The sequence below is a fragment of the Sardina pilchardus genome, chromosome 2, assembly GCF_963854185.1.
Source record: "Sardina pilchardus chromosome 2, fSarPil1.1, whole genome shotgun sequence".
NCBI classification, from domain to species: Eukaryota; Metazoa; Chordata; class Actinopteri; order Clupeiformes; family Clupeidae; genus Sardina; species Sardina pilchardus.
Genome location: NC_084995.1, coordinates 5709331 through 5722472, shown reverse-complemented (window position 1 = coordinate 5722472; position 13142 = coordinate 5709331). Strand labels below are relative to the sequence as shown.

Genomic DNA, 13142 nt, shown 5'->3' with positions numbered 1-13142 from the left:
TATACAGTATGCAGTACAAAATGCATATTATTTTCCCCACATTTATTTTAGGCAGGTGTTTAATTTTGTTAAAATTGTATTGCATACACACAATTATAAATTACCTGTGTTTATTGTGAGACAAATTTAACAGTAGTTTGAGGATTTCATTTATAGTCGACTGACAATAGTTGACATTGACAACGTCACAACATGAAATACCACTAAAGAAAATCTGAATGTACCATGCTAATTGCAGCACAATTACAAAAAAAATTCACTGAAGACGTTTTTGTTAAATCCAATATTTTCTAGCTTCACTTCGTGTCCCAGGGGCTGACAGTGATGATGAGACAAAGACACCCTCTCCTTCACCCCATCATGGGCGATCCCGCCCTCCTTCACTCATCATGGATTCCTCTTCTGAGTCAGATGAGGGTGATGCCCGTGGAGAGGTAAGGGCTTTCTGGTCCAGAGAAGAGTCTTGCAAAATGTCTTTCCGAATGAGTACACTTACATGGACATTAATATTCCGATATTTACCCGGTTAAGACAATATTTAGAATAAGATATTCCCACGTAAACAGCCTTTTCCAATAGCCAGTCATATTCAAAATAAGCAATAACTGAAGTAAGGTATGTGGAGTATACCAATCTTATTGGCAACATTGAGGTACCGTATGTGGTAACACTTTACATTACAGATCGGTAATAAGTGGGTAATGTTATGGTAATATGTATGCAATTTAATGGTAATAATATTTTTAAACCACATATTACAAATAATTAATGTGTCATTTCTAGGCAATTACTGTGCAGTTACCATACAATAACAATGCAAATAACTCGAGTTTAAGGGTAAAATAAAATGGTAATAACTGCTGCAAATATGTACTTACTTTGAAGCAATAAATATTTAGGATTTACTTATTGTGACATATGTGACCTATTATCTGTTGTTATGATGAAATAAATGAGGTAATTTCACAATAACTATATGGCATCAGGGCTGTAAAATACTGTTTTGTCTTTTCGAAAGGTTTTCTGTACAGTGGGGAGTTGTTGAAATCCTTTCGAAAAGACAAAACAGTATTTTACAGCCCTGATACCATATAGTTATTGTGAAATTACCTTATTTATTTCATCCTAATAACAGATAACAGGTCACATTTTACCATCAAACTACGACACTCAACCTTTCCTATCCTTCCCACCTGAGGACTCTAGTGTTTCCCATCGGATCTCTGCATGCCTAAAGAATATTTCAATCTGGATGAAGGATCAGCACCTTCAGCTTAATCTTTCAAAAACTGAGCTCTTGGTGTTTCCAGCAAAAACAGCTATTCCCCAACAGATCAACATCCAGCTTGACTCATCCTCAATGACTCCAACTAGATCGGCACGTAACTTGGGTGTCATAATTGATGACCAACTTAATTTCTCTGAGCATGTTGCCTCAATTGCAAAGTCATGTCGGTATACCCTGTACAACATTAGGAAGATCAGACCTTATCTGACACAAGATTCCACACAGCTTCTTGTACAGGCATTAGTTATCTCCAAGCTGGACTACTGTAATTCCCTGTTAGCTGGCCTACCTGCTTGTGTATTAAGCAGTGGTGGACGAAGTACATTGATTATGTACTTAAGTGAAAGTATAGATACCTTGTGTCAAATATTACTTGAGTAAAAGTGAAAGTACCCACTTTGAATTTTTACTTAAGTAGAAGTATAAAAGTATTTGCCTTCACATATACTTAAGTATTAAAAGTAAAAGTACTTCAATGAATTATGGTTCTAAGGCTTAAAGGGATAATCCGGAGTGAAATGCACTTTAGATAAATGTTTCGGACTATTGGGAGTACATACGTTGAGTTGACACCAAAATCATGTCATTCGGATGTATTTTGAGAAAGTTCGAGTTCACCGTTTTTAGCCAAAACTCGTTAGCCTGGAAGTGACCGGGGCAGGTCCTTTCGCCACTACAAAACGCTATTTTTATACCTCTTCTACTGTTCCAAACAACACTACACTTACGTGGTAGTGAGTAGAGGGTCCCTAAAGCCAAACCGAAGTATCCCCACGTCTTTATGTGGTCGGATAGAGAGCCCAGAATAAATTTAATCGAGTCAGTACCTTTCCGGAAATGTTAGTAAAGTGTTGTTGAAGCGTTGCGCAGCTGCCGCAGTGGCATTTCCGGAAGGTACTGACTCGATTAAATTCATTCTGGACTCTCTATCCGACCACATAAAGACGTGGGGATACTTCGGTTTGGCTTTAGGGACCCTCTACTCACTACCACGTAAGTGTACTGTTGTTTGGAACAGTGGAAGAGGTATAAAAATAGCGTTTTGTAGTGGCGAAAGGACCTGCCCCGGTCACTTCCAGGCTAACGAGTTTTGGCTAAAAACGGTGAACTCGAACTTTCTCAAAATACATCCGAATGACATGATTTTGGTGTCAACTCAACGTATGTACTCCCAATAGTCCGAAAAATTGATCTAAAGTGCATTTCACTCCGGATTATCCCTTTAATTATAATTATAATTTATCATTTTCACATCAAAGCTCCTGCTAAATCAGCTTATATAAGGTGAAATACTAATGCCACTCTTCAAATACTTTCTTACATTTGTCTATTTAAAAGAGTATAAGCACAAAGCATTAGAAGCTATCTACAGTGGGGAGAACATGTATTTGATACCGCTAAAGTTGCCTAAAAAGAGAAATATAAAATCATCATTTGACAATTGATCTTAATGCCTTAATTCAAAAAATGAGTAAAAATCAAACTGCAAACAAACAGATTGCCATGGTGCTTTTTCCAGTAGGCCTATTAGCCTGTTTGATGCTCATTGAGCTCAATGCAAATCAAACAGGCTAATAGGCCTATACTGGAAAAAGCACCATGCCAATCTCTAGCTGTGGTGAAGGGTATGATGATGTGGGGCTATTTTAATTCCAACGGCCAAGGGAACTTTATCAGGATGCATATCCTGGATCCATGAAATAGCTGTCCTTTAAAAATAAAAATCTACCGGCCCCTGTGTTAAATTCCCATAGGGTTACATAGGGGGTCAAATACTTCCCTCCCCCTAGCATTTACGAAGAACATTTATTTATTTACGATACATTCTTCAATCACAAAGAAAATTGGTGTCCTTAGCCCCCCCCTCCCATTATAATGCCAAAGTAATTTTGTTGTAGAAAATACATGTGTTAAGAACTATGATACTGTTTGATTCATTTATAAATGGTACACTGTCACTTTAAGACTCTTGCCGGCTCCACTCAGTGGCTGCCTTCTAGTTTATGAAGCGGAGATATCAGTTATCAATGCACTCTTTCCCTTTCATGCGCGCTCACACGTTCCCAATTACGTTATAAGTAACGTTATGAGTAACAAACACGTAAATTAGATTTGCTGCAATAGAGATTTCAAAGAGTAGGCTTTCATCTCTATGTAACATTGATATTGACATTGTAAATGTAAACGTTCTCTAAGAAGAGTGTTAGTTTGCAGTAATGTTAACCACAACTAATGCATGCTCGACGGGCCGCACTGAAGTGCGTGCAGGACGCAGTTTGGACACGTGATTCTTTGCCAAAATGGAACGAGAGGGTTTTCATAAACGTAACGGAGTAAAAGTACGAATTTTCACTTAAAAATGTAGTGAAGTCAAAGTACAAAGTCTCACCAAATATAAATACTTAAGTAAAGTACAGATACATCAATATGCTACTTAAGTATTGTAACGAATTACATGTACTTCGTTACTGTCCACCACTGGTATTAAGACCACTACAGTTGATTCAGAATGCTGCGGCACGACTGGTCTTCAATCAGCCAAAGAGGACACATGTAACCCCTCTCCTAGTTACTCTCCACTGGCTCCCTATAGTAGCCAGAATTAAATTTAAAGCTCTCACTCTGGCCTATAGGACACTGACTGGATCTGCTCCCGGCTTCTTCAGTTCTTTGATCGAGATGTACATTCCCAACCGCCCATCGCGATCTTCTGAGGAGCGCCTGTTATGTCGACCAACCATACATGCTAGGTCAAATTGTAGATCCTATTCTTCAGTGGTTCCGTGTTGGTGGAATGAGTTGCCCAGTGCTCACTGTTCCAGCAACAGTTTTGGATCTTTTAAGAGGGGTCTTAAGGCATATTTGTTTAATATGCACTTAGTCTTTTGAGCGTTTGTTATGTGTTATGGTTTGTATAATAGTATTGTTTTGTTATAATTTGTCCATTGATAGAATTTGACATTTATTTTGCTATTGTCCTTAAATTTAGCCATACCATGCCATAGTTATTGTTATTATATGATTAATTGAGTGACTTATTTGATTGCTATTCTCATTTTCATTGTTTTATTTCTCATTAGGTTAGTGCTTAAAATGATTATCAGTGCATGAAAATGCACTGTACTGTTCTTCCTTGGCTTCTTATTACAGTGCATGAAAATGCACTGTACTGTTCTTCCAAAGTCTTCTCCTTATTATTACAGTGCATGAAAATGCACTGTACTTTTCTTCCTAGTTACAGTGCATGAAAATGCACTGTACTGTTATTCCAAGTCTTCTTATTACAGTGCATGAAAATGCACTGTACTGTTCTTCCTAGGCTTCTTATTAGAGTGCATGAAAATGCACTCTACTGTTATTCGGTTTCTTCTTATTACATTGCATGTTAAATGCATTGTACTGTTATCACTGTTCTTCTTATTATTATATCTTTCGACCAAAATCAACGCAACGATCAAAGGCTCTAGAACCACTGAACCGTTTGACGTCATTCAAGCACTCCTACAAAGGTCTTGAAACGGAGATTTGTTCTATTATTTTTCACATTTGTGAACTTTATACTTTTTGAGATATTTACGATAAAAGAGTTCAAAAAATCCCATAGAATTAACGTTGAGACGCTTTGGCGGCAGAAATGGATTGTTACGTAGTGCTCATTAAGCTACAGCTGTAGCAAAGAATCCTTCATTAGCCATCTGCTCCGCTTCAACCCTCTCTGGCTGTAAACACTAGTGACTAGAAGAAGCAATCTAACGTTGATACCATGCCACGGAACGTTATCGTCTTCGTCTTGTCTCCTGCAGTAGCCCACTCCTATCTTTCTTCGTTACAGTAACCGGTTAGCTCTAGGTGACGTTGGGAACACCTAATAGTTAGACCATAGTTAGACAATCAAACCCTAACGTAAGCACTATATTTAGCTAACGACAATCAAATTTAACGTTAGCTTATAGCCACGCCAGTCTTAACTCAGCGTCCAACCTGATAGACATGCCAGTTGTACCATTTAGGTTTAAGCCTTCTTCTCACAGTCGTTTGTACAGTACAAGCTACATCGTTATCATTCTCATCATTGCCATCATGTTTGTTGTTAGCAAGCTAGGTAACGTTATATTTGCTATATCATTTCCTCAGCCTACCTGTTGCTGCATAGCATCATTCGTTTCACTGTAGGTGAACTTCAGTAGGCCTAGGCCTACTAAACAAAGTGTCAGCGCTTGCAACTCGTTTGAAGTTGGCAACTTTATTTCGGTCTATAATTTTAATAAATGAAGAGTTATTTTCCAAAATACTATCCACAATTTTAATGCATTTTCATGAATCACTTTTTAAATGTGGTTTTCCAAGTAATTTCAATGGAACTGTAATTGAGTTATTGTTATTCATCTATTCTTATTGTGTCATACAGTATGTTGTCTTTTTAACTAATACAATGCTTTACACAGCAACCTTTTTACATTTACATGCAATGGTAATTCCTTCCATGGAAGTACATTTTCTAGTTAGAGTGCTACTGTTATCCGGTTTCTTATTAGAGTGCATGAAAATGCACTCTACTGTTATCCGATTTATTCTTATAGGTCATTATTCTTCTTCTAACGCTTTTTGTGCGTTCAATTCAGCTTCAACCGTTTAACATAGAAACTTCATTCAAACTGCGCTGCGTAGGTCTTACTTAGGTGACTTCAGGTATGTATTTTTCAACTTTGTAACTTTTATACTTTTTGAACTATTAAATAAAAACTATTAAAATTCCCCCCATAGACTTAACATTGTGATTATGACATCATAATAGGGCAATTAGAATCTTATGCCAGGTGGCCAGTCCAGCTGCAGCAACTCTCTCTCTCTCTCTCAGGCTTTAAGCATACAATCTCTCTGTGAAGACTACATATCCTACATTAAACTGTTTCCTCTTTCCACAACTGTTTCAAAATAAAAGTCCTCACTGCAATAATACACTATTGAATCATTTAACCGTTGAAAATACTCAGCTATTTAACTGTTCAACCATTCCAACTGTCAGTTATCATCAACTATGCCTCCAGTCAACTACACGAAACCTCCATGTACCTAGCAACCAACATAGCAACCATTAAAATTAAGCTTTTATGACAGTTTCCATAGCAACCAACATGATTATACTACAGTAACTAATTTATTTCTGATAGTGGCCATCACAGATACCCTATCAAGAAATGTTTCAAAATAAAAGTCCTCACTAGCAAGTTAGCTAGTTAGCATGGTTAGCATTGTTAGCATAGTTAGCATAACTGTTAGAAATGATAAGCTAAGTTAGCTAATCAACCTGGTTAGCATTGTTAACATAGTTAGCATTGTTAGCATAGTTAACATGTTTAACATTTCTGTTAGAAATCATTAGTTAAGTTAGCTGATCAACCTGGTTAGCATTGTTAACATAGTTAGCATTTTTACCATAACTGCTAGAAATCATTAGTTCAGTTAGAACTGTAATGTTTAAGCTTTAAACTGTCTACCTTCACACTATCAGCTTTCTTTAAACTATGCAACCACCATGTTTACCCTACACCTTAGTAACTATATCTACATTATCTACTGTATCTATATATTTTTGCATTTTCATGCACTCGTAATTTCCCTGGAATTACATTCTCTAGTTATTATTAGAGTGCATGAAAATGCACTCTACTGTTATCCGGTTTCTTCTTATTATTATAGGCGATTATTATTCTTCTTCTAACGCTTTTTGTGCGTGCAATTCAGCTTCAACCGTTTAACGTAGAAACTTCATTCAAACTGCGCTGCGTAGGTCTTACTTAGGTGACTTCAGCTATGTATTTTTCAACTTTGTAACTTTTATACTTTTTGAACTATTAAATAAAAACTATTAAAATGTTCCCATAGACTTAACATTACATTATGACATCATAATAGGGCAATTAGAATGTTATGCCAGGTGGCCAGTCCAGGTGCAGCAGCTCTCTCTCTTTCAGGCTTTAAGCATACAATCTCATTAAGACTACAGATCCTGTTTCACTACTTCCTCTGTCCAAAACTGTTTCAAAATAAAAGTCCTCACTGCAATAATACACTATTAAATAATTTAACCATTGAAACTACTCAACTATTTAACTGTTCAACCATTCAAACTGTCAGTTATCATCAACTATGCCTCCAGTCAACTAAATGAAACCTCCACATACCTAGCAACCAACATAGCAACCATTAAAATTAAGCATTTATGACAGTTTCCATAGCAACGATAGGCTAGGCCCTATTTTGTAAAATAACTCAACTTCATTTAGAACTAGAAATGCACTTCCAAGGAATTACCAGTGCATGAAAATGTAAAAACGTATAGATAGATCATTTAGATATGGTTACTAAGGTGTAGCTAGGGTAAGCATGGTGGTTGCATAGTTTAAAGAGAGTTGATAGTGTGAAGGTAGACAGTTTAAACTAGGGTTTCTCAACGGGGGCGGTACCGCCCCCCAGGGGGCGTTCGGACATTGTTGGGGGGCGCTGGACGAGGCAGCATAAAGGGGGGGCGCTCGGGCACAAATGGGGGGCGTGAATCACTGTTATTCATCTCAACTTTTAAGCCTCTGACAGTGACTACACATACAGTGTACATTTGAATTTGGAATAAAACGATGTCTTTGTGCAAATGATTGAATTGATGTCATTGCTACATGCTAGTTCTCAAACTATGGGCCGCAGACATGCGCCGGTCCGCGACGTTAACAATGCAGGCCTACGGAGCCACATAGTGAAATTATTCCCGGCGCTTCGTCTGATTTGCAACTGATCAAGCAATCGCGGACCGACAGAAAAAGAAAACAAACTTTTCTGCAATCAGGAAATACCCACTAGTTTGGCGTCTTCAAACATACAGGCATGCAATTAAGTAGTGTGAGCGTGCATTCAATGCATGCATGTGCGCGTTTATGCGAGATAAACTGAAACTAAGAACGTTGGTAGCAAAGCTCCGCTGCAACCGGTTGGAAGGCTATTTAATTATGTAACAACAAAACGACGTGGATTCTTCCAACGTCCATAAAAACATAGCAGAGACTATAATACAGTCGAGTATTGTTTTGCCAAATTTGAATACAACATGGCCAAAAGCTATTGAAGCATATCTTCCTGTTAACTCAAAATCAGTGATTTATGCTCGGTCATTTACCATACACAAAGTTGGTGTTGTGTTTCCTGAATCCTTACATTCAAAAAATAAGGTTATTAAAAAAACATGTCCATTTTTTCCATTTGCCTACCAGTGTATGATGCTTGCATGAGGTAAACATCCAAAACAATGGCACCCATATAATTGCTGTTGTTTTGAGAAGTAGGCTATATTTTTCCATGCAATTATTATACAACCATGCAAAAGCAATGAAACTTGTAATTATATTTTACATTAGTAAAGCAGTCCACTGATCCTGTTTTCACCAACATTTTGTGAACAATGTTAGCAATGTTGATTGTTTTGAAGTGCATGTACAAAATAGCATAACAATAATTGTGATAAGGATGATCATAATGATAATTTGATAGTTACTTAATTCCTTTTCTACAACATAGGTTTCATAAGCCTACTCATAAGAAACTTCTGTTTAATTTTTTTTAAACCAAAACTCTGGTATCAGCGACACTTTTTTGCCTGTAGCCTTTTTTTTTGGGGGGGGGGGGGGGGGGGGGGGCGTTAAGAGGATCATCAAGAGGTTAGGGGGCGTTTGTCCAAAAAAGGTTGAGAACCACTGGTTTAAACTAAAGCTTAAACATTCCAGTTCTAACTTAACTAATGATTTCTAACAGGTATTTTTAAAATGTTAACTATGCTAAAAAATATAACCAGGTCGATTGGTTAACTTAGCTAATGATTTCTAGCAGTTATGCTATAAATGCTAACTATGTTAGCAATGCTAGCTATGTTAACAATATTAACCAGGTTGATTAGCTAACTAAGCTGATGATTTCTAGCAGTAATGCTAAAAATGTTAACTATGCTAACAATGTTAACTATGCTAACAATGCTAACCAGGTTGATTAGCTGACTTAGTTGATGATTTCTAGCAGTTATGTTAAAAATGCTAACAATGCTAGCTATGTTAACAATGCTAACCAGGTTGACTAACTGACTTAGCTAATGATTTCTAGCAGTTAAATGTTACAAATGCTAACCATGCTAACTCGCTAGTGAGGACTTTTATTTTGAAACATTTGTTGCTAGGATATCCATGGTGGCCAATATCAGGAATAAAGATGTTACGGTAGTATAATCATGTTGGTTGCTATGGAAACTGTCATAAATGCTTAATTTTAATGGTTGCTAGGTATGTGGAGGTTTCATATAAACTGCTCACAAAAAGTAAGGAAACTTGACTTTGGCCCATTATATCTCCCCTTTAGTAATACCAACCAGTACAAGTAACAAGTGTTTCATATCATTTTTATCGTTGATTTGTCACCTTTACAATGTGGTATAGCTTGTAAGCATAGGACAATCATTGAATGAGCAATACAGCCAAATGTCTGAGTAGTGCCAACCAAAAATGTGCCAAAATGGCCAGTAATAGGGTTCTGCTGCCAGACATCTCGTTTTGGGCTTCAAGTGCTACCAGGTGAGTTTAGATACCGGGATGAGATTCTGGAGCCAGTGGCAATTCCATTTCTACAGAATATTGGGCCAAATGCCATCCTCCAGGATGACAACGCTCGCCCCCATAGAGCTGGGATCATCAGAGAGTACCTCCAGAATTTGGGAGTGGAGAGGATAGAATGGCCTGCCGTGACGTGAGTCCAGACCTCAACCCAATTCAACACTTGTGGGATCAGCTTGGGTGTGCTGTACGTGCCAGAGTCACCAACATACTGACTGATCAGGGGCCGGTTTCCCGATAACGTTCACTCTTAGCGAGCTACGAAGACTCCAAAGGTATAACTTACCAAAGTTGTTTACCTTTCTAGTCGTGGTTCCCGAACTATCACTTAGGAGTCTTCTTACGAAAAGCTCCTTACGTCCGACGTACAAGGCACTGTCCACCATGAAGGTGCTGAATTAGGTGACATCGATTGCTCAGAAATCGATTTTTTATTTCACGCGGAGGCTTGACAGACTTATGAAAGCGTTCTTTGCACCAAAACCATTGCTTATAATAGCCTATTGCCCCCACAACATTCACGCAACTTCAACGTGGATGAACTTTTTAGCACACAATGATATAAAACGTAGTCTAGAAATTAAATGATCTACGTAGGTAAGTAGGTTATGTTTTCATCTGGGTTTGTTTGTTGGTGTGTTAGTTTGTTTCCCGCATGGATAAAAAGATTCGAACGCTTCATGTTTGAAAGCAGAGGTCTGCGCTCTCTGAGTGCTTTTCTAGTTTGTTTGTTTGTTTGTTTGTCTGTCCGTTTGTTTGCAAGATAGGCTAACTCTAAAAGTTAAAGACGGATTTCGATTAAATTTCCAGGGAAGATCTGAAATGACCCAAGGAAGAAACTATTTAATTTTGTGAGTGATTCGTATCACCGTCTGGATGCAGGAGGCGTAGGCTACATGTGTTTGCTTGGGGGAGGTTTGTGCTTTTCTAGTTGAAATAGGCTATGTAGACTTTTTTTAATCACAGCTGATTGACCAACATCCTCATTCAGTATTGTGTGCCTTTGGTTAACATTAAACATGACAGCAAGCCCGCACATTAGGCCTAAGCATTGTAGGACGGTGGGGGGAAGCAAAGAATAAAGCGCGTTTAACTATTTTCAAATGCGTGCACGTTTCATATTTGCATGAAAACATTTCCAGAAACTATTTTCTAAATTAGCATACTTACATAAAATCATTGGCGAACCAAAATAGTGATTTTGTATCATATGAGTTGCATGCGTAACGGAAATTGCTGTAGGGTACAGTGGCGGCGACTAGCGTCGCGAGTCGAAACATTGCTAAGGTGCAGCTAAGAGAGGTCTGAGAGTGCTCCAGACCACTCTTACCAACGAACGACGTGCGAAAGACATTCGTAGCAAAGAAGCTTTCGGGAAATGCGTGAGGTACTTAAGGTAGAGCTTAAGATAGAGGTTACGAACTACGTAGCGTTAAGAAGGCTTCGGGAAACCGGCCCCAGATCCTTATCGAGGAATGGAATGCCATCCTACAGCAGAATCTAGCCAGGTTGTTGACCAGCATGAGAAGAAGGTGCCAAGCTATTGTGGCTGCATATGGATTCTCTACACGCTACTGAGGACCCTGACACTGAGTATGAAATGAACGAATGTATGCCTAACATGTTTTGTTTTCCTCATTTCTGTGGGAGAGTGCAATCGTCAAAGTTTGAAGTAACAAAGGTGAATTCCAACAGCATAACTTGGCACATTTTTCGTTGGCACTACTTACACGTTTGCTTGTGTTGCCCATTTCTGTGGGAGAGTGCAATCGTCAATGTTTGAAGTAACAAAGGTGAATTCCAACAGCATAACTTGGCACATTTTTCATTGGCACTACTTACACGTTTGCTTGTGTTGCCCATTCCATGGGAGCCCAATGCTTACGAGCTGTACCTCATTGTAAAGGTGACTAATAAACGATGAAAATGACATAAAACACTTTAGTGATTGGTATTATTAAAGTGGAGATATAATGGGCCAAAGTCAAGTTTCCTTACTTTTTGTGAGCGGTTTAGTTGTATGCTTAAAGCCTGAGAGAGAGAGAGCTGCTGCAGCTGGCCTGGCCACCTGGGATAAGATTTTAATTGCCCTATTATGATGTCATAATCACAATGTTAAGTCTATGGGGAAATTCTAATAGTTTTTAATTACATTGCATGTGAATGCAATGTACTGTTATCCCTATTCTTCTTAATATAGTTATTATTCTTCCTCCGACCAAAATCCACGGTTTATAACGCTAAAACCACTTAACCGTTTGACGTCATTCAAACACTCCTACAAAGGTCTTGTAACAGAGATTAGTCCAATGTATTTTTCACATTTGTGAACTTTATACTTGTAGGGAAATTTACGAATTTTCAAATTCCCATAGAGTTAACGTTGAGACCCTTTGGCGGCACAGATTAATTGTTACGTCAGTGCTCAGCTGTCAGTAATCAAGGATCTTTGATCCAAATGCCACGGCTGGGCTAAACCAGGCTAAACCTGAATGTTATATCTACAGTACTCATTAAGCTGTAACAGCTATGAAAACATTCTACCATGCCACAGCTGCTGTAAACCAGGACGTTATTGTCTTGTCTCCTGCTACTCCTTACTTGATTTGTTTATATCGTTACAGTAACCGGTTTGCTCTCGGTAACGTTCAACAGCTAAAGACAATCTAACCTAACGTTAACGTAAACACTGTATTTAGCTAACGACAAGCAAGTTACTAGCAAGTTAAAAGCAACTAGTTGCACCATTTAGGTTCTTCTCACAGTCGTTTCTAGTACAAACTGCATTGCTATCATTTTCACGTTTGTTTGTTAGCAAGCTAGTCGTTTCAGCTATAGGGACTTGCCAGCCAGGCAATTTAAAGCTTTCGGCATCATTCACAAATTAAAAACCTTTGTTAACAGCTTATCGTATATTCCTATTAGGACAATCACACACCTGGAAACACTTCGAAGAACATACTAGCTCATCCTGTAATATGTGCAGCCTACATAAAATATCCTACTGTAAGCTAACGTTACATTTGCTAGATATCCTACCTGTTGCTGCATCATCGTTGATTGATTGGCGTTGTTTGAGATTGTATTGCGTATTCCAATGGTGTCTAAATCTATAGCCTATGGCCTAGCTACTTTTAACCTGCATTAGTGTAGATATGAAGGCTATGTAAGCTATCCTACCAATCGTTTCACTGTAGGCTACTAAAGTG

General features: G+C 38.2%; 2 protein-coding genes across 10 annotated transcripts in view; one reads left to right on the top strand and one right to left on the bottom strand.

Annotated features, from left to right (window-relative positions):
- Positions 1-13142, bottom strand: part of atg9b (autophagy related 9B) — an 839198-nt gene that overhangs the window by 430597 nt on the left and 395459 nt on the right. The gene's annotated exons all lie outside the window — the stretch shown is intronic.
- obscnb (obscurin, cytoskeletal calmodulin and titin-interacting RhoGEF b) overlaps positions 1-13142 on the top strand; it is a 345273-nt gene that overhangs the window by 271278 nt on the left and 60853 nt on the right. For all 9 annotated transcript variants that reach the window (XM_062517333.1, XM_062517305.1, XM_062517313.1 and 6 more), the window contains one exon: positions 295-434. In XM_062517333.1, coding sequence (XP_062373317.1) covers positions 295-434 — 140 coding nt within the window. The remainder of the gene's footprint in view (positions 1-294; positions 435-13142) is intronic.